The 21,795-nt window shown below is 40.2% G+C and overlaps 1 protein-coding gene across 24 annotated transcripts in view; it reads left to right on the top strand.

Annotated features, from left to right (window-relative positions):
• TTLL5 (tubulin tyrosine ligase like 5) overlaps positions 1-21,795 on the top strand; it is a 294,113-nt gene that overhangs the window by 163,943 nt on the left and 108,375 nt on the right. The window contains exon 32 of one of the 24 annotated variants that reach the window (XR_004184861.1): positions 58-141. The exons of 21 other annotated variants lie outside the window; for them this stretch is intronic. Coding sequence is in view for 2 of the 3 variants with exons in the window: in XM_031667958.1 (XP_031523818.1) it covers positions 58-106 (49 nt within the window). In the remaining variant the exon portion in view is untranslated. Of the gene's footprint in view, positions 1-57; positions 166-16,798; positions 17,013-21,795 lie in introns of those variants that run through there. 2 more of the 24 variants (XM_031667959.1, XM_031667958.1) reach the window with 2 other exon arrangements.

The raw sequence follows: 21,795 nt of genomic DNA, 5'->3' as shown, positions 1-21,795 counted from the left end.
AGCTGCTCGAATCTACTTATATGTGGATTTTCTTCCATGTCTGCCACCCCGAGACAGCAAGACAAACCCCTTCTCTTCCTCTTCCTCCTCGGCTTACTCAACATGAGGATGACAAGAATGAAGACCTTTATGATGATTCACTTCTGCTTAATGAATAGTAAATATATTTATCTTCCTTATGACTTTCTCAATAAATTTTTTATTCTCTAGCTTACTTTTTATTAAGAATACAGTGTATAATACATATGTCATATACCATATGTGTTAATTACTGTTTATCCATAAGGCTTCTGGTCAACAACAGGCTATTAGTAGTTGAGTTTTTGTGGGGGGTCAGAAGTTGTACCTGAATTTTCTACTGTGCAGGGATTGGCACCCCAACCCCTGTATTGTTCAAGAGTCAACTGTACATTCTTCTCAAACTGGATTGCATCAAGTAAAACTAAGTAAATGAAAGACCCTGCCTAATACTGTTGAATACTCTCAAATATCTTACTAGCTGCTTGAACTCAGTACTGACATTTGAAATATAAGCTTCAAAAAGAGTTTTGTTACCTTCAACAAATATTTAGTCGGTTAAAATATGTTCAAAAGCAAGGGCGAAACTGGTAATAAGTAATGTTTCAGCTGGGAAATGGTTTCATCTGATAGTTGTTACAATAATGTTATCCTCAAAAAGTTAACATGTAAAATTACTGAATATCTCCTCAGTGTGAGAGGTTGGGCTCTGAAGGAGGTATTAGACAAGTCCCTGTCCTCAAGAAGGAAAATTACTAATCATAAAAGCTACTAGTGCAAGTACCATAAAGCAATATGTGCTTAATTATTGAATAGGAAGATGAAAACTCTTAAGTGGTGAGAGTTCTGAGGAGAAATTTATCACTCTGGCTGGAGAAGCTGGCAAAAACTTCATGGAAAAGAAAAGGTGTGAGTTGAATCTGGAAGGGTAGATGGGGCTTGGATAGGCCAACAGGCTGATATTCATCACTTAAGAGATAATTGCACATATATTTGGTGCTTGACACTATGTGAGAATCTGAGAGGATCAAAGAATTGTAATCCATACTCTTACTAAGTTAGAGTTGGCAGTTCAGCAGGGCAGTCTGGATAATACTGTCCTATATATTTATTTATTTATTTTCATGTAACACACAAAGTGAGTGATTTTAAAAGGGCATATGGGTTCAGATGAGTTCATAATTCAGAAAAGGTACTAAAGACTTGAGTGAAAAGGTAAGGCTCTGCAGAGGAAGGGTTTAAGGTAGCGTTTAAATTCAGTCCCAGGTGTATAGGCTACGGATAGGTTAAGGAATAGAAAGGAACGAAAAAGAAGATAACATGCAAGATGTTTAAGGTATTTTCAAGGGACAGTAAGTGGGAACCAGTCTGACTCAGACAGAGTGTTTCTGTCAGAAATAATGTATTAGTCAAAACACTTGGAGTTTCCAGTGATAGAAACTGAAATCAAGCTGGCATATCCGTAAAGGAGGTTTTTTACTTCATATAAAAGCCTAGAAGTTGGTGTGGGGGAGTTAGGAAGTATCATCAATCATTCTACTTTCTTCCAAGTTCACAACTAAATGAGATACAGTAGAAAAGTTAGAGAAATAGTGAGATACTGGCCGTATTGCTGATAAGGATAAATTGTTGGGAATATAGCATAATTAGGCTTCTACCTCTTAAGTCTAAGTCTTTCTAATTTGTTTTCTGTATTCTAAATATTTCCTATATTGACATTTTGGTCACTTGGGTAGTTAAAACAAATTTTTTCAAGAAGAAGGAAAAGGATCCAACACACCACAATGTGAAAAACAAAAACAAAAAAAATTGTGGCCTGATTTCCAAGGTGAACACCTGCATCTGGGCCCAGTCCAGTTTCTGCTTGTATTCTTCTTCATAAGTTCAGTGTCAGCCAACTCAGCAGATCCAAAGTAAGCCTATTACTATACAACATGGTGACTATAATTAGTAACAATGTGTTAAATACTTGAAAATCACTAAGAGAGTAGATTTTAACTCTTCTCAGCACACACAAAAATATGTAAGTTAACACATGTGTTAATTAGCTCAATTTAGCCATCCCACAATGTATAAATATTCCAAAACATCATGGTGTATACCATAAATATATAGTTTTTATTTTTTCATTAAAATAACTAATGAAAAATGAAAGATAGTATTTTGGAACCCAAATATATAAGCCTTGTATATTTTCCCATCACCACATCCTCACATTTGCAATTCTATAGCACTTATTCTATTTGTTTACTGTTTACTTTCTATCACTCTTTCACTTAAGTGTATGTTGTCTTATTCATTATTGTATCCCAGTGCCTTGGTAAACAGTGAGAACTTATTGATGTACAAATATTAAGTAAAAGCATGAATGAATGGATATCCTGTTCTCGCACAGGGCTCAGCTTATCCCAGTCTTCCTGCAACCTTCCCTGATGTCCCAAGTAGATCTTATTAGGATTTCTCATCGTTTTGCTCTTCATCTATTGGAATCATGCTCCTGAGAGATGTAATTCAAAAGAGGCTCTAAGTGTGTAATTTTAATTCCTAGAGAATGAATCTTTGTAGCCCTTTCTAGCACAGAGAACTGAACACTAAAGAGAAAAGCCCTAGCCTCTGTCCATTGAGCTTAGAGCCCCTCCTTCCAACCTTTCTGTCCCTCTCTTTCGAGCACATACACTACACACTTCCCAAGTCACTAGGCCCTGTTGCTTCTTTTTTGGATCTTACTCGGTTCTTTATAGTTGTCCAAAGTAAAAAGTACTCTATAAGCACAAGGCCCTCCCTAATCTGGGGAGCAGAGGTAGGTAGGGTGTGGAAGAAAAGGAAATGGTAGAAAACCTTTCTTTTTCTTATCCTTTTCCCTACCCTGCCCAGCCCACAGGAGTCATAGGAGCCACTTCTGGAAGATACTTGAGGGTAGAAGGGCATCTGCCATCTTTGACAGCTTAGTGTAGGATAGTGCTTTCTCTACCCCCAGCCTTTTCACATTTGTTGACTAATAAGTTGTAGTGTTTGCTGAGTTTGTGATTCTGTGATGTTCGGCTCATTTGGTGTTCTTTATAGTAGTCCTCTCTTCTCACTGTCCTTCACTGGACAGACTTTCTGACATCTCCAACCCGAGTGGTTAGTGTAGGGGTGGGGGTCGGGGGATAAATAACGTTAGGCCACCGTCTCCCAACTCCAGGATTGCAAGTTCTAATATCCTTTATATGTCTCTGCTGTGCCATTTACCATTCCTGTTTATATTATGGTTGTTTGTATGCTTGTCTTATGGCCTACATTAGATGGCAAGCTCTTTGAAGGCAGAGACCAAGTCTTACACATCTTTGTATCCTTACAGTGCCCTGCACAAAGTGCTCAGTGAGTGTTTGGTGAATGAGTGACTAGACCAGTGTTGTCCAATATGGTAGCCATGAGCCACATGTGTATATTTAAGTTTTAATTAAAATTAAATAAAATGAAAATTTCAGTTTCTCAGTCATATAAGCCACAAGTCAAAAGCTCAAAATGAGTTTACATGGCTCATGGCTACCATATTGTACAGCGCAGGACTGAATAGTTGACCCGGAAGATGTAATAAAGACCCAAACTTGGTTAGTGAAATACAAAGTAAAAAGGAATGAGTTTCTAAGAAAGGTACATTGTTGATATCCTCTTAGGATCTTCTGTAGATCTTGAGCTTCTTTTGTTTAGATCTGGAGATTTACTACAGATGCTGTTCTTGAACTAATTTGTGGTCCTGGAAGGGGAATATTCTAATGCCTTGGGAATCTCACAAGATCAGAGCTTCAGTGTAACTAGTATTTAACCTATCAGAGCTAGGCCAACTGAGAGGAAGGGGTTTTTAAAGCAGATCCCAGCATTATCTTTTTATTTTCTGAGATGTGTCCATGGCTAGATGTTGGGGGAGTCTTGCTTCTCTACCCTCCCTCCTCTACTGCCCACAGCCACCCCCACCCCCACCTGCCTGGCTGGAAGTTCTGACATGGCTTCTAGAGCTGCTCTAACTCTGGGGAACAGAGCCAAACATGCGGAAGTGGTTACGTGTACTAGCTCCCAGGGAAGCCGTGGCTAGCAGGGGGAGTGGGTGGGGTCCTGCCTGATGGCTTTTCTAGACGCCAAATCTTTGAAGTTTTGTTTTAGCAGCTGCCAGGTATGCTGTTTCAGCACTTTGCAGACTCTCCCTGTGTTCCCATATCACATTTTTTCTTTACTGTGTGTGCATAGTATACACAATGGAGCTTGGCTGTTGGTAGGGCAAATATAAAATTGTGGAGTAAGGAACTAAACACAGTCCTTTTGGCTTTTGGCTTTTTCTTTTTACTATAACTCTGCTATGAAATAGCCATTTTAATGCCCTGTTTTCAGCTCTGTCCCTTTCTGATCACCTGCCAAAGGAGGGGCACAGTCCTCTTCTATTTTGGGAACACAGTACAGTTTGAAAAACTGGAGGTCCTACATTTCTGCGATAGATTGGGGTGTCACTCTTGAGGCTAGAACTTCTCCCTTTTTACAAAAGAATAGATGACACACCCCCCCACCCCCACAGCAAGTAACCCGGATACTGCTGGTCTCAGAGTAAACTTCTTACTCACCATTGGCTCCTTGGCATTGAGCGCAATGTCAACAATAAATATTTGTTAAATGCACTTGCAGCTGCTATGCTGCAGTAGAAGGGCTGGGGAGGCAGAATACCCCTTTAAGGCCTAGCCGCTGTGCTTTCCCTGCCTTCTTGCTTAATAATCCCTTTCTCCCATGCAGTCTACAGTCACCTGAAGCCTTTTCCAACTGCCCCCAAATTTGCTGCTTCCTCTGAACTCCACTCTTGGAGTTTAGTGTACGTTCCCTTGTGTAGTTAACTGTCTTTTCTTTCTTTCCTGAGATGCAAGCTACGTTTTATTTCTGGACCAGGAATGGGAAGACCTAGGTGCCAGCTACAGGTCTTCCTGACTTGGGGCAAATCATCTGACAAAACCGAAGCCTAATTTTGCTATGTGGAAAGTGATGCCTGGATTGTCATGGGAATTCAGTGAGATCCCATAAGTGAACGTGCTTTGTAAACTGTAAAGTATTACACTTGATTGGGTCTTTTCAGTATTAATAATACTCATCACTATAAAATAGTAATGTTTGTTTCTGCTGCTGATGTACACAGACTAATCTCTCCCAGGGTTGAGGTAAATCACCAGTTCAGTCTCACATTACTCAGTTAGTTTGGCACAGGTTTAAAGCATTAAACGGTCCATTCCAGGCACTGTCTGTCATCGCTTCTCTTTCAGTCTGCAAGCTCCTCCTTTTGGAGCTGTGGGGTGGTTGTTTTCGTAAGTCTCCTTCTTCTATCAGGCCCAGGCTGAGCTCTCTCTTCTAACCACCTCTGTTCTTAGGGCAGCAGGCTTGTCCATCGGGTTCCCAGTTTCAGTGGGAATTGCTGAACTGGTGGGCCAGTCTCCTCAGCATGGCCACCTGCCTCTCTCAACTCTGCCCATCGGGAACACCAGGTGCCTTCATCATTCTCCTCAGCCAAGCCCCATGCCCTTATCAGCATCTCAGCCTCTCTTCCTGCGTTCCTTTCACTGTCCTTGTTTTTCTGCCAGGCCATCCCCTAGCCTCCCTCTTTCATATCATTGCATCCTGCATTTTCTTTCTTTCTCTGAGCTCTGACCTTTCATCCAGAAAGGCTGTTTCATATTTTAAGACTCCACTGTTTGGTGCATCTTCACACTCCTGTCACCCAGTCCCCAGCATCTGAAGGCAGCTCCTTCTCAGAGAAAAATAGGATAAATAAGCACTGCCATATTTTGGGACAATCATATGGCTTGAGAAGCTCCCGATTTTTTTTATTTAAAAATATCTAAGATCTCCTATTGAAGTGTTATGACCTAATGTTTGAAAGCATGTGCTTAAGAGGCAGACCAATTTGGATTCCTTCTTTTTTTAGCCACTCACTGGCTATTTTGCCTAGGACAAGTTCTTTGAACTTAATATTCTTATCTCTAACATGGAGAATAAATGCCTACTTCCTAGAGATGTTCTCAGGAGCAAATGAAAATTAAATGGCCTAAGAAAAGCACTTTTACTGTATATAATGCCTGCCATAGAGTAAGTGCTCAGTAAGTGGGAATCCATGTAAACATTTCTATGTCATCTACCCTTACCCATACCCATACATTAGAAATGTTAAAAATAGAGACCCAGAGAAATTAAGTAGATTGTGTAAGTTCTCATGCTTACCTAGTGATAAAGTAAGGAGTGGAATCCAGGGCTTCTAGTTCTCTGCCTGATAAATTTTCCATTTGATCTCTCTGACTTCTCAAAGGGTTATTTGTTAGGGTTTCCTTTCTTTAGGTGAAGCATGTGATTATCCCAGATAGAGGCATGTTCATTTATTCATTCATTTTTCATTCAACAGACATTACATGACCATACTGTTACCAGGCTCTGAGTGTACAAAGACTGGTAATGATGAACTCACTGTCTCAATGGTTAGTCCAGTAGGGAAGAAATCATCACGGTGAAGAATAGTCACAGTACAAAAAACATGCTAGTAAAAGGGATGTGGGGCCTAGAAGAACAAGCTAAATCAGAGGAAAACCAGAATTGATTTTGCAGAGAGTGAATTATTGGTTTTTTACGAGATGAAAATGGCAGAGATCTGTGCAAAGGCAGGGAGGTGTGGAAGAGCGTACCTGAAGTGCAGTATTATGGGAGCATCACATTCAAGTAGGGGAGTATATGGTTGAGGATACAGTAGGAAAGTTGTAAAGTTAAAGTGCTTGGTATACTATATTAAAGGGATTTTATCCTGTTGTCAGCTCTTTTGATCAGTGTCAAATGAAGAAATCAAGGGAGTTTTTTAAAAACATTTCTGCATCTTCGTACCTATGCTTCCACTGTCTTTCCTCTTCCCTTTCCCATTCTTATTTGGCAAACACGTTTTACCGTTGTGAATGCAGCCCAGTTCTACCCCTTAGTCTGTATATTTTTTACTCCCTGCCATCCCAGGCAGTCTAAATACATACCTATGCCCAAAATTCGCAGACCAGACTTCCACCTGGGCAGTTCTTTAGCCTATTGCAAGAAGTCACATACCATCATTTAAAAAGAACTTTTTTATTCTATAGATGCATTAGATCAGGACTTTTTCCTTTAACCAGAACCACAACTCAGCATACTTACCATCATTAGAACTTGAGCTTTGGGCTGCGCACAGTGGCTCACACCTGTAATCCCAGCACTGTGGGAAGCTGAAGCAGGAGAATCGCTTGAGCCCAGGAGTTTGAGACCAGCCTGGGCAATATAGTGAGACCCTCATCTCTACAAAAAATTTCAAAAATTAGCCAGGCATGGTAGCATGTGCCTGTAGTTCCAGCTACTCAGGAGGCTGAGGTGGGAAGATTGCTTGAGCCCAGGAGGTTGAGGCTGCAGTGAGTCATGATTGTGTCACTTCACTCCAACCTGGGCAACAGAGTGAGACCCTGTCTCCAAAAAAAAAGAATTTGAGCTTTGACTTCCTCTAGTAAGGTACCCTAGCACTAAGCTGGCCAAAAACCTGCTATGGCAGCAGTTGTCATTCTTTTTGTGTTTGCAACACACTTCCACATACTAGAACTTTGATCACCACGGTTGAAGGGACCAAAAGACGCAAGACAATACTCAACCCAGTGAATTCCACCTGGTGGAATCAAAATTAAAGTAGAGCATTGTCTCCCAGTGTCCATTAGGTATCTATAGTTATACTCCTCATTCGGTCATCCTTCAGGACCATGTGGCTGTTTGAGTATTGCTGTTTATTTACTGTCCTCACTAAACTCTAATATACTCACAGGACAAAGTTTCTTCAGATTGTAGTAAACACACAATCTCTATTTGGCACCAGGTTGGCGTTATGCTTCTCTTCTTGCGTATTGCAAATGGACTGTGCTCTATACCATGTGACAGGAGCCAAACAGCTCAACATTTCATCTGACAAACAGAACCATTATGTTGTATTAAAATATGTAGTTAAACCCACAGAATGGAGAAAATATTTGCAAACTAACCATCTGATAAGAGATTAATAATCAGAATATGTAAGGAATTCAAACAACTCTGTAGGAAAAAAACTAATAATCCAATTAAAAATAGGCAGAAGACCTGAACAGACATTTCTCAAAAGAAGGCATACAAATGGCAAACAGGTATATGAAAAATGCTCAGCATCATTGATCATCAGAGAAATGCAAATCAAAACTACAATGAGATACCATCTCATCCCAGTTAAAATGGCTTATATCCAAAAGACACGTAATGATGCTGGCGAGGATGTAGAGCATAGTGAAGCCTCCTACATTGCTAGTTGGAATGTAGTTAGTACAACCACTATGGAGAACAGTTTGGAGATTCCTCAAAAAACTGAAAATAGAGCTACCATACAACACAGCAGTCCCACTCCTAGGTATCTGCCCAGAAGAAGGGAAAGCAGTATATTGAAGAGATATGTGCACTCTCAAGTTTGTTGCCACACTGTTCACAATAGCTAAGATTTGGAAGCAACCTAAGTGTTCATCGTCAGATGAGTAGATAAAGAAAATGTGATACATATACATAGTTGAGTACTATTCAGTCACAAAAGGAATGAGATCCTGTCATTTGCAACAACATGATGGAACTGGAGGTCATTATGTTAAGTGAGATAACCAGGCACAGAAAGACAAACTTCGCATGTTCTCACTTGTTTGTGGAAGCCAAAAATCAAAATAATTGAATTCATGAAGATAGAGAGTAGACTACTGGTTACCAGAGACTGGGAAAGGTAGAAGGAATTGGGGGTGACGGGGGGAAGTAGTGATGGTTAATGGATACAAAAAAAATAGTTAGAATGAGTAAGACCTAGTATTTGCTAGCACACCAAGGTGACTATAGTCAAAAATAATTTAATTGTACATTTTTAAGTAACTAAAAGAGTGTAATTGGATTGTATGTAACACAAAGGATAAATGCTTGGGGTGATGGATAGGTACTGCATTTACCCTGATATGGTTATTACACATTGCATGCCTTTATCAAAATATCTCATACCACCCATAAGTATATACACCTGCTATGTATGCAAAAAAAATTAAAAATAAAAATAAAATATATGTAATCAAATATATTTTACATACTGATCAAACTTTACACACTTGTGAAGTTTTCTCAGTACAGAAAAGTTGAAGCCTCTTTCCCAAAACTTGAATGAAGAGATGTGTTGTAATCCAGCAATAGACCATCATGGAAAATATGCCCTAAATTGTGGTGTGTTAGCATAGCAGGCCACTATGACATGATAATGCTTTAAAGCTGATTTTTTTCTTTTTACAATTTATCAATATAATTGCATTGGTTACCTATTGCAACAAAACAAATTAACATTTAGTGGCTTAAAATAATAAACATTTATTATCTCAGCTTCTGTAGGTTTCTGTAAGAACTGAGGAGCAGCTTAGCTGGGTGTTTCTGGCTCAGATTCTCTTACAACATTGCAGTTAAGATGTCAGCCAAGAGGGTTGCCGTTATCTGAAGGTCTAACTGGAGCTAGAGGATCCATTTCCATGATGTTTTTCACTCTCGTATGCGTAATGAGTTCATGCTGGCTGTCGGCAGGAGGCCTCAGTTTCTCACTACATGGACTTGTCCACGTGGACTTCTCCACCAGCTGCTTACGTGACCTCATGACATGGCAACTGGCTTCCCTCAGAATGAGTGATTCAACAGAGAGTAGGGTAGAAGCCACAATGTCTTTTATGACCCAGACTTAGAAATCACATATCATCATTTAAAAAATTATTATTTTAAAAACTGTGGTAAAACACAATATAAAATTTACCATCTTAACCATATTTAACCATTTGAACTGTACACAGTTCAGTAGCATTAAGTATATTCACATTGTGCAATCATCACTACCATCCATCTCCATAATTCTTTTCATCTTGATAAACTGAAACTCTATACCCATTAAGCAGTAACTCTACATTCTTCCCTCCACCCAACCCCTGGACACTACCGTCGTATTTTCTATCTATATGATTTTGACTACTCTAGGTACCTCTATTAGTAGAATCATAGAGTACTTATCTTGTTGTGACTGGCTTATTTCACTTAGTATAATATCCTCAGGGTTTATCTATGTTATAATGTGTCAGAATTTCCTTCCTTTTACAGGCTGAATAATATAAAATATTTCATTAAACACATATATATGTATGTGTGTATCTGGATATATATATGTGTGTGTATGTACGGGGGTGTGTGTGTATATATTTATACACACCCATACACACACACTACATTTTGTTTACTCATTCATCTATTGATAGACACTGGGTTTACTTCTGCTTTTTGGCTATTGTGAATAAACTGCTACAAACACGAGTGTACAAATATCTTTTCACCTCCCTGTTTTCAGGTCCTTAAGTATATGCCCAGAAGTTAAACTGCTGGATAGTATGTTAATTGTGTTTTTTAAAATTATTCACTTTATTTTTCCTATATAAAAGCACTACATGGTAGCCAGAGTTGGAGCCTGCATCCTTTGCACAGAGGCTCTGGTGCAGGTCTTTACTAGATGGCCAGTGAATTCCCAGTTGGGAGATTGGTAAACAGTCATTCCAGAAGTAAGAGATCAGATAGCTAAAGATCTTGGAGGTGGCTTCAAAGGTAGCCTTGGCACAGTTGCTCAGAGGGTAGTGCAACCCCTGGCTGAGGGGTAGCAGTCATGAGTACCAGTATAAGCAGCAGCTTTTTGAGTGCAGGACCTAAGATGTTGCCAGTGCCGTTGGGGGCGAGGGTGAGGCGCATCAGCACAGAGCTGCAGCAGCCAGTCACTTGTAGTACAGAGTGTGGAGCTTGCTGATCTTGTTCCCTTGGATCCTTGCTGCATGTGGATGATGGAGAGCAGAGTGATAACCCCACAGATGTGGGGTCTGCCTCCTTGGAGCAATTATCCAGACTGATGTAACCATTGTAGTCCCTGATAGTAACAAGTGCCTTGAACCTGGTCCACTGGCCAGTGTGGGTCTGCTTTTGCCACAAGTGTAGTCTTCAAAACCTCACCTGTGAGAGGGTGTCCCCAGAAAAGTCAGTGATCTCAAATTACTTGATGGGCAGGGAGAAGAGAGAGATCTGCTCCAGGGACTTGATTTTCATGTTCTTGTCCAGGCAGCCCAGCATGCAGGTGGTGACACATTCCTTGTACTTGGTCTTGCTTCTGTGAGCTCTGTGGTATGGGCCCTGAGCACACCTGCAGTCTAGACCCTCCCAAAGCACTGTGTCATCTGCCATTTGAGATTTTGTCTTGGAGAAGAAGAGTAATTCTATTTTTAAGTTTTTGAGGAACAATCCTACTGTTTTCCATAGCTACAGCACCACTTCACATTCACGCCAGCAGTGCACAAGGGTTCCAGTTTTTCCACATCCTCAAAACTTGTTTTCTTTCTTTTTGATAGTAGCCATCTGTATTCGTTTGTTCTCACGCTGCTATGGAGAAATACCCAAGACTGGGTGATTTATAAAGAAAAGAGGTTTCATTGACTCACAGTTTCACATGGCTGGGGAGGCTTCAGGAAACTTACAATCATGACAGAAGGCACCTCTTCACAGAGCAGCAGGAGAGAGAATGAGTGCCAGTAGGGGAAATGCCAAATGCTTACAAAACCATCAGATCTCGTGAGAACTCACTGTCGCGAGAACAGCGCTGGGGAAACCGTGCCCATTATTCGATTACTTCCCACTCCCACCAGTCCCTCCCACAACACGTGGGGATTATGGGGATTATAATTCAAGATGAGATTTGGGCAGGGGCACAACCAAATCATATCACCATCCTAATGGGTGTGATTTGGTATCTCACTATAGTTTTGATGTGTATTTCTCTAATGATTAGTAACGTTGAGCATCTTTTTGCAGGCTTGTTGGCTATTTGTATATCTTCTTTGGAGAAATCTCTGTTTAAGTTTTTTGGCAATTTATTAATCAGGTTGCTTTTTGTTATTGTTGAGCTTTAGGAGGTCTCTATATGTCCCATCTATTAAACCCTCAACAGATATATGATTTGTCAATATTTTCTCCCATTCCATTGATTACCTTTTTACTCTTGACAGTGTAACCCTTGATACACAAAAGTTTTTAAGTTTGGTGAAGTCTAATTTGTCTATTTTGTTGTTGTTGTTGCCTGTGCCCTTGGTGTCACATCCAAGAAATCATTGCCAAATCCAGTGTCATACAGCTTCTGCCACATGCGTTCTAAGAGTTTTAATAGTTTTAGCTTTTATGCTTGTGTCTTTCAGACAGAGTCTTTTTTTATATATATACTTTAAGTTCTGGGATACATGTGCAGAACGTGCAGGTTTGTTACATAAGTATACCTGTGCCATGGTGGTTTGCTGCACCCATCAACCTGTCATCTAGGTTTTAAGCCTTGCATGCATTAGGTATTTCTCCTAATGCTCTCCCTCCCGTTGCCCCCCACCCCCTGACAGGCCTGGATGTGTGATATTCCCCTCCCTGTGTTCTCATTGTTCACCTCCTACTTACGAGTGAGAACATGCGGTGTTTGGTTTTCTGTTCCTCAGACAGTCATTTTTGCAGCGTTCTATTGGTTTATACAGGCCAGCCCTATTCAGTGTGGAAGGGAACTACGCAAGGATGATAGAAATACTAGGGGGTATGGGGATCGTTGGGGGCCATCTCAAAGGCTGGTTCCCACAATAGTTCAGGACTATAGTTTTAAAAGTTAAGTAATTCTATAAGGTTTATAATGAAAATGGGAATCCCTTGCCTTTTCTCTTCCCAGTGCTACCCAACCTTAATTTCCATGCCCTAGAAATAATTGCTTTCAACTTTCTTGTAACTGCTTTTTCTGTTATTTACCTTCTGTGTTAATTCATTCTTGCATTGCTATAAAGAAATACCTGAGACTGGGTAATTTATGAAGAAAAGAGGTTTTATTGACTCACAGTTCTGTAGGCCATACAGGAAGTGTGGTGCCAGTATTTGCTTCTGGTAAGGGCCTCAGAAGCTTCCAATCATGGCAGAAAGTGAAGGGGAGCAGGCATGTCCCATGGCAAGAGCAGGGGCAAGAAACGGGAGGTCCCAAACTCTTAAACAACCAGATTTCGTGTGAATGAACTGAGCAGGAGCTCACTCATCACCAAGGGGATGGTGCTAAGCCATTCCTGAGGGATCCACCCCCATCATCCAATCACCTCCCACCAGGCCCCACCACCAACACTGGGAATCACATTTCAACATGAGATTTGGAGAGGACAAACAGCCAAACCATATCACCTTCATAGTTCTAAATCATGTTTATTCTGCCATTTTTGGATTTTAGGTTTAGATATTATCTATTAACTTTCTGTCAGAAAAAGGAGATTTTGCACTCTTACTCTACACCCTTCAAACCCACACAAACACACATACACACAGCATTCTTTCCTTCCTCCCATCCTTGCAGTAGACTTAGAATACAGTTTTTTATTAGATTTGTATTCACTGGTTTCATTACCGTGAGTGTGGCTTTGGGAACTTTTGGGCCTCTTAGAGTCATTATTTCTTCTTTCCTATTTATTCCTTTCTTTGTCATCTGGTCTGACTTTCTGGGTGATTCCCTTGATAATTTTCCATATGATATGTTTCCTGTTGTAAAGTTAAGAAAGGTTCTAATTTTTAAATTTCTTCCAGTTCAGGACAGTTTACATGGGGCTGTAAATCGGGGGATTGGGAAGGGATCTGTATATTTACTTTCTTTTTATTTTCTATAGACTGAAATATTTATGTCCATACTTAAAAAAAAAAGTTGTACAAATGGTACACACATGTAGCCACATGATACAGTAGTCTAAAAAATACACACATGGGAAGATTAGGCGGCAAATAAAATCTTCTCAGAGGTAGCTATGCTTAAAAGGTTGGTTTGTATATTTTTTTCATGTATTTTTCTGTGATGTTTTTCTACCCTAATATGTCTCCATGTTTTTCAGTCTGTTCATATAAACTAACTTAAATATTTTTAACCACTATGTCGTTTTTCAAAGTATGAATGTACCATAGTTTGTTTTTCCATTCCTCTATTAAGGAGCACTAAGCCGTATCCTGATGAGGCATCTGTAGAGAATTCCTTATACATAGATCTTTGTGCATATGTGTATTTCTGTAGGATAAATTCCTAGAAGTGGAATTGTTGGATCAAATGTCCACTTTGAATTTTTATAGATACTGTCAAATTGGCATCCAAAAAGCCTATCCCAGTATATCTTCCAATCTGGAGTACAGAAACATGCTCTTTTTCCCACACCCTTGCCAGCGTTACATACCATTGACCTTTCTGTCTATTCCTCTGGACTGTCGCTCTCCCACTTTTACTGCTGATGAAATGAGGAGCGGACCCTATCTTCAGATATATTACTTCAAGGGTGTTTTGTTTGGGGCAGGAGTACAGCTGAGAGGAGGCTGAGAAGCAGGAGGGTAAAGGGATCTCCGTGGGCTCTTTATTTTCTTAATGTTCCTTAAGACTAGAAGGAATCCCTGTGAGTCAAGTTCATCTTCCCTTCGTGCTGCTTAGGTCTCTTCTCTCCTGGTTTTGTTTTTGATTGATTTTACCCAAGGAGCCTGATCCTCCCCCCTCCCTAAGTAATGAATAACCAGAGAAAGTTATAGAATCCAGCAAACTGAATGAAAAAAAGCTTAAGGAAAATATTAAAAAGGAAGAAAAGTGTTTGATGTACTTTTAATATAAAATGTGGAAAAAGTAGAAAATGGGTGGGGGTTGGGGAAAGGAGGGAGGAAAGAGATTATTCACGGTAATGGGAACCAAATGTTGGCTAGGAAAGCTGCAGTATTCTCACACTCTTCCTGTAAACCCAGCGGCTTTTCAAAGTGATAATAATCAAGGGCTGACAGCATAGGACACGCCTTAACCCTTCCATACCTGGACACTTCCTTTGAGTCAGCCTCAAAGGTGGTGTCCACTTTGAAGAAGTCCTGGTATATTTCAGTGCCCTTTTTGCCTCCATAGCAAAAAGAAGGAAGGTGGAGGCAAGTTTTGAACAGCAAAGCACCTGCTTGCTAAAACTCCTTTCAGTATGCCCGAATTTCTTTTCTGTGGACAGAGAGCGGCCTGCCTGACCAGTCCAGGTTTATATGATGATGTTTTCTGCCCTTGCTGTCCTGAGGGGAACTTGAAAGGACTTGAGAACCTCCTTGTGACAGATAGGATTCTCTCTCCATCAGTAATAATCCCATTTACTTGAAAACCCTCTAGTCTGAAGTCCTCCTAGATGCCAGTGTGGAAGTGCATGCACTTATTTGGCGGCTTAGACCTTTGTTTCTCTTGGAAGTCCACTCTTGCCCCTGTGGAACTGAGATTTAAATATACTGTTCAGAGTTGAGGAGCTCCCTGACCTTATAACTTCCAGCTGGTCAAGAACAGGCATATGCCTCTTGGCCTAACCATTCATCCAAAGAGGGAGAAGGAAAGGGGGTTACTAAATGAAGTTCCTGGTTCAGCTGGATCTTCACATCCATCTAGATTTAAACTTTGTTGAGACACCTTTAAAAGTTCATTTTACACAAGAAGAAAATGAAATCTTATTTTTTGTGTCAACTATTTCCCATTTCAGAGGAGCAGCCACCAAATGTAGGGCAATGGTAGCAGTAAGGCAGGCAGCACTGCAGAGCAGATGAGTGCTCAGATTCTGCAATTAGCTATGCCTCAGTTACCTCATCTGTAACATGAGGCAAGGTTAAAGTGAGATAAAGCACAGAAAGCATTTAGCGCAGTGCCTGGCGCCTCCTCTTCTTTGTCTCTTCATTGTTCTCATGTGGCATACAGCTAAAATGGAAGCATCTCCTTTATTTGAAATGTTTTTAGAAGTCATCTTTGGGATGATTTTATAGTTTCTCATTTTATATTTAAATCTGTGATCTACTCTCAGTTAATTTTTGTATGAGGTATGAGATTTAGGTTGGGGTTCGTTCTTTGTCTATGTATGTGCAATTGCTCCAACTTCATTTGTTAATAAACAAATGATTTAGAAAGGTTATTGTTCCTCCATTGTATTGGTTTTGCAACTTTGTCAGAAATCAGTTGAGCGTATTTGTGTGGATCTTTGGATGACTTTAGTATTTCTAAAACAAAGGTCTATAGTAATAATTGTTAGAAAATCTTTAGCAGGGGCTACTTTAAGTTATGATTTTCTGTTTCTCATTATAATTGTGGAGACATCGAGACTTAGGTTCAAAAGCAGCTCTTTCCTTTATCCTGTATGTCCTTAGGCCTTAACCTAACCCTCAGTTTTCTCATGTGTAAGATGGGATAATACTTGTCTCAACAGGTTGCTATGAAGGCTAACAAAGATAAGGCATATAAAGAGCTTAGCTTGGAGTCTGGCATTTAGAAAGCCCTCACACTAATGATGGTAGTGGTGGTGAGACTTGGCTGTCCTTGTTCTTGGTCACTCTAAGCCACATTCACTCATGCCCTTTCCATTCCCCAAACCTTAATTTTTTTTAGCCTTTTCATTGCAGCTTCATCATAAGTGCATGAATGATTCCAGTTGAAGCTGTTGTGCAGTGCTTTGCCTAAATGGAAGTTTTGACCAGTAACATTTCTATTTCTGAATATGTGAGAGATCTGCATCTTACCAGCTTTCATTACAGCATCTCTCCACCCTCCACACTCCTGCCATTTAGCCACATTGGCTTTCCTATTGTTCCCTGTTCTTTTACATACTATTCCTAATGCCTGGAATTTCCTTTCCAGTTGGCAAGTTACCGGTCATCTTTTGAGATGCAGATAAAATGTCATTTCTACTTGGAAGCCTTCCTTGATTTTTCTCCATAGTAAGTTGTTCCCTTCCCTTGTTTTCTAAAGCTAGTGTCCTGTTCCCAGCACAGTGACATACAGAGTTTGAGGAGTAGCAGGTTTTTTTTCTTTTTCTTAATTTAAAAAAGTGTACACATATTTTTAAACTACATAAATATATCCGTTATGTGTTGACATTAATACTAAATGATAAAGATGAATAGTATAATCACAATGTACTGGTCAAGACTGGAATGAGACATACCAAAGGACTCCCCATGGCTGTAGAATGGCCCTGGGGGTGACTTTTTTCCTTCTTCTTTGCACTTTGTAGTACTTACACGTTTTGGTAGTCAGCAGGTTTTAATTTTTTTAATTTTTATATTGTTTGAAATGCTCTACAGCTTGATATTAGTTCAGAAGTATTTCTCCCTTTTTTTGAAGTACGAATCTGTGCTGTAAGTTGTGAAAGAGAGGAACAGGAGAAGGAAAAGGGAGCTTAACCACATTTATTGAGCGTCTGGTTTGTGCCAGATCCTGTGCTTTGTATGATTTGTCCTGAACACAGGGTTGTAATGTGGGTATTGTTATCCTCATGTATAAATGATGAAATTGTCTTACAGGTGATACCATTGGTCCATGGTCACACATGAGGTAACTGATGGCCCAAGAATTTGAGTCCAGGTCTTTCTGATGTGAAAGCTCACATTCTTTTCTCTACTTTAACTTTCCTACCTTTAGAGGGAGGAAAATCAATACCAGTCTTTCCACAATGGCATCCCAGACCAGCCTAGACCTATTTTTTTGATGATAACCTACAAAGGACAGATGGAAATATTTCTGAAAAGAAACTGTCACTGGTGGATTATAAGAATTTTTCTGTGAACAAAAATGAAAAAAAAAAATTACAGGGGTGCAATAGAGTTCAGCATTACAAATGTCTTTACCCTAGTCTATGCATTTGTATAGTGTTTTACTTTTGTAAAACACCCCTTCCATAGAGAAGCTTTGTGTGTGGGCAGAAAACATCAGTAGCCTGAAGAGGCTAACTATCAATATATGACTTGTATAATATTTACAATTTAGATTGAATTTTGACTTGCTTTGTATGCCCACTCTCCTGAATAGAACTTATTTTTTTAAATAGATTTAAACCAACAGGTCAGGCAAGTAAGGATGGTTGTTTTAGATGGTGGGGAATTACATAAGGGAAATCTTATGACTCTAGGGGATAGAAATTGTGGATTTTTTGGTCCTGTTGGATTTTTACAATGGCCTAATCATACAGGTGTTGGTCAACACTTCTTATAAATGTGATATGTCATTTTAGCTATGGTTTAGAAAGCCTATGGTTTAATAGTTACAGTATTTTAGAGGGGAACCATGATGTCATGAAAGGATGTAAAGAATTAGAAGAGATAATGAAAGAGTTCTCTGTTGGCCTCCATGCCATTTATGGACTCGAAGTGTGAGGAATTAGTCCATAAGGCAGACATAGAGATGAATCATGCCTTTCTTCCTTGCCAAGTGTAATGTCTGAATGTAGAGCTTTAGAGGCAAAGAATTACATTGGATTCAGTTCCTGAAATACAAGTTCTGTATTTCTTTTTTTTTTTTTTTTTTTTTGAGAGGGTGTCTTGCTCTGTCGCCCAGGCTGGAATACAGTGGTACAGTCTCGGCTCACTGCAACCTCTGCCTCCTGGATTCAAGTGATTCTCCTGCCTCAGCCTCCCAAGGAGCTGGGATTACAGGTGCCCGCCACCACACCTGGCTAATTTTTGTGTTGGCCAGTCTGGTCTCGAACTCCTGACCTCAGGTGATCCACCCACCTCAGCCTTCCAAAATTCTGGGATTATAGGCGTGAGCCACCACGTCCAGCTGTGTTTCTTTTTTTATCACATTAATATCAAAGACCTCTTTATACCAAGAGGGTCCAGTTTGCCGTAGAGGAATATGGACTTTCTCTTGGTTTGTGAGAAATTTGGATTATGTCCCATTGAACCTCAAAAACAAGATCATAAATAAGAAATAATAGTAACTAATAATAATTAAATGCTTTGTGTAGCTTAACTCATTTAATAACTAACATTTACTGTGTACCAGCAACTGTTCTAAAAGCTTTACATGTATTAACTGATTTAGTGCTCACAGCTACTCTGTGAGGTAAGTACTGTTATCATCCCCATTTTACAGATGAAGAAACTAAGCACAGAGAAATGAAGTCACTTGCCCAAGATAACGCAGTTGATGAATGGCAATCAGGATCCATGCCCAAGCAATATGGTGGCAGAATTCATGCTCTTAACCACTCTGACAGTGATTCTTTGTGTGTGTCAAAATCACCTGACAGGCTTGTTAACACACAGATTGCTGGGCCCGACCACAGAGTTTCTGATTCCAGTAGACCTGGAGTGAGGCTCCATTATTTTCCTTTTTAACAAGTTCCAAAATGTGGCTGCTGCTATTGCTGGTGGTCTAGTAAGAGAAAGGTTTAATTATAAGTATACATTTTCTTTTCTTCCCTTTGGTGCTTTTTTTTTAAATCTCTTGTGATTTCTCCTGTATTTTCCCCATTTTATAAAAACATCTTTATTTATAAAGAAAGAAAACGGACAGGTGAAGAAGGTTTAAAAAAAAGGTGGAGTTTTTGGAGTTGTCTCCTATTTCCCTTGGCCAACTGAAGAAAGGGGGCAGAGGCAGGTTACTGGAGCCAGAAAACCTGTAGGCCTCACTGTTCCAAGTTGCCTGATATTTTGCGTCCTGGGGAAAAGAGAAGTGAAGGGAGCCTAACTGATGTGATGGGGCGGGAATTCTAAATTTGTGATACTTTGCAAGCTGTTTGTATGCACTAGGTTTGAACCCAGCTACAATTCAATGTAGAAGTTCTTGGAAACTGGCATGTCAGCTGCCCTAGACAATCTGCACATTAACTTCCACTCTAAAAACTTTTCCTGGCTTGCCTTTGCAGAGTGTGAAAGCTAGGTGATGGCGGTCCAGTTTTACAATAAGGGCCAGCTGTGCTTATGTGTGCTGATGTTACTGTCACAAAGACTTTTCCCTTGATTTGATAAAAATCCTGCTGAGCCGGACTCAGTCTTCATTGTTGAATGAACTGGTGTCAGGGAGTTCTCCTTTGGCTTTCTTAAAGGTCATTCTTTGCTCACTTCTTTTTTAGTTCACAGCTACATTTTTTAGGCTTCATGTGGTATGCTGGTTATGCCAAAATAAAGAACTGGATCAAAGACATTTCATGTTCATAAGGCTAAGGACCAATCTGTCTTTTCAGATCCAGACTGCTAATAGATAAAGGACCAGGGAGACTCTATCTCCGTAACCAGCTCACTCCCAGAATCCTAAGTTGCCTTCTACAACAGCGCTGTGAACTTAACCTTTTGAGAGGTTTGGTTTTTATATCCAGCTTTGTGTTCCATAAAGCTTGCTCCCAGGGTCTCTGCCAGATGTACTGAGAAATCCAGCTTTGTCCTTATTTCTTCCTCCTGGGGACCATTCCATTGATCATGGAGTGGTAGGGGTGTGGAAACAGCAGAAGTCTGCTTCACATTCTGTATCCATTGTCAGGTCCAGCTGGCTGGAACCTCATTGTACTTTTAAGGACCGACATATCAGCTTCTAGCTTTTTGACATGATACCTCAATGTATTCTTCCCAAATTTATGTAATTGTCACACAGTTATTTAATAAAATCAAAGGAAAGTTAGCCAAAACATCCCCTCCCCAGCATCTTCCCATCATCACTTCTGCTGCTTTTTCCTTTTCTGTATCTCTGCTTATTGAGTGGCTAATCAGAAGTCCTTCCTCAAGAGCTTGTAATTCTGTGTTTCAAATTAGATATTTTATTTGGATCCTACCCATATTCTTAATCTTTTTCATTGAGTCAACCTTATTCTGTCTGTTGAATTACTATATCCATGGAAGAGCAGTTCTTATGACGGCTAATTTCTGATTTATGTTTCTGGTGTTTGTGATCGTGATTCAGTACATGATTTAATGCACAAAGAAGGAGGTCGTATGCTGGCAAAAGAAGGAAGAGATAGAAATAAGTTAGATGCCAAATATATAAACTGGTAATTGAGATGTCAATTTTAGGCCAAAATCTAATAGATTAGCAAACCAATGAGTTGGCAGTCCTTAGAGAAGTAGAAGGGAATCATTTAAGCCCAGCACTGATTCATGAAAAAAAGTAAGTTATGCTAGACTAACTTCATTTCCCTTCCAGGTAGAATTACTTTGGTAAGAGAAGAGCAGGGGACTACAAAGGAATTACTGTAACTAGGTTTCACCAAGGCATAATGAAATCTTGTGAGCACAAAAGACAAATGTGAATGTGGTAATACTGTCATTAAGAATATTTGGTAACTGGTTGGGTATAGTGGCTCACACCTGTAATCCCAATACTGTGGGAGGCTGAGGCAGGTGGATCGCTTGAGCCCAGGAGTTTGAGACCACCCTGGGCAACAGGTTTGAGACCATCCTGTCTCTAACAAAAATACAAAAAATTAGCTGGGCATGGTAGTGTGCACCTGTAGTCCCAGCTACTTGGGAAACTGAGGTGGGAGGATTGCTTGAGCCCAGGAGGCGGAGGTTGCAGTAAACTGAGATCATACCACTACACTCCAGCCTGAGTGACAGGTTCTCAAAAAATAAAAATAAAAAAAATTGGGGGCCAGGCACAGTGGCTCATGCCTGTAATCCCAGCACTTTGGGAGGCCAAGGTGGGCGGATCACCTGAGATCGGGAGTTCAAGACCAGCCTGACCAACATGGAGAAACCCCATCTCTACTAAAAATACAAAATTAGCTGGGCTTGGTGGCACATGCCTATAATCCCAGCTCCTAGGGAGTCTGAGGCAGGAGAATTGCTTGAACCTGGGAGGCAGAGGTTGCGGTGAGCTGCGATTGTGCCATTGCACTCCAGCCTGGGCAACAAGAGTGAAAC

The sequence above is a fragment of the Papio anubis genome, chromosome 7 (assembly GCF_008728515.1).
Source record: "Papio anubis isolate 15944 chromosome 7, Panubis1.0, whole genome shotgun sequence".
Taxonomy (NCBI): domain Eukaryota; kingdom Metazoa; phylum Chordata; class Mammalia; order Primates; family Cercopithecidae; genus Papio; species Papio anubis.
Note: the sequence above shows the minus strand (reverse complement) of the source record. Positions and strands in the feature narration are given on the sequence as shown.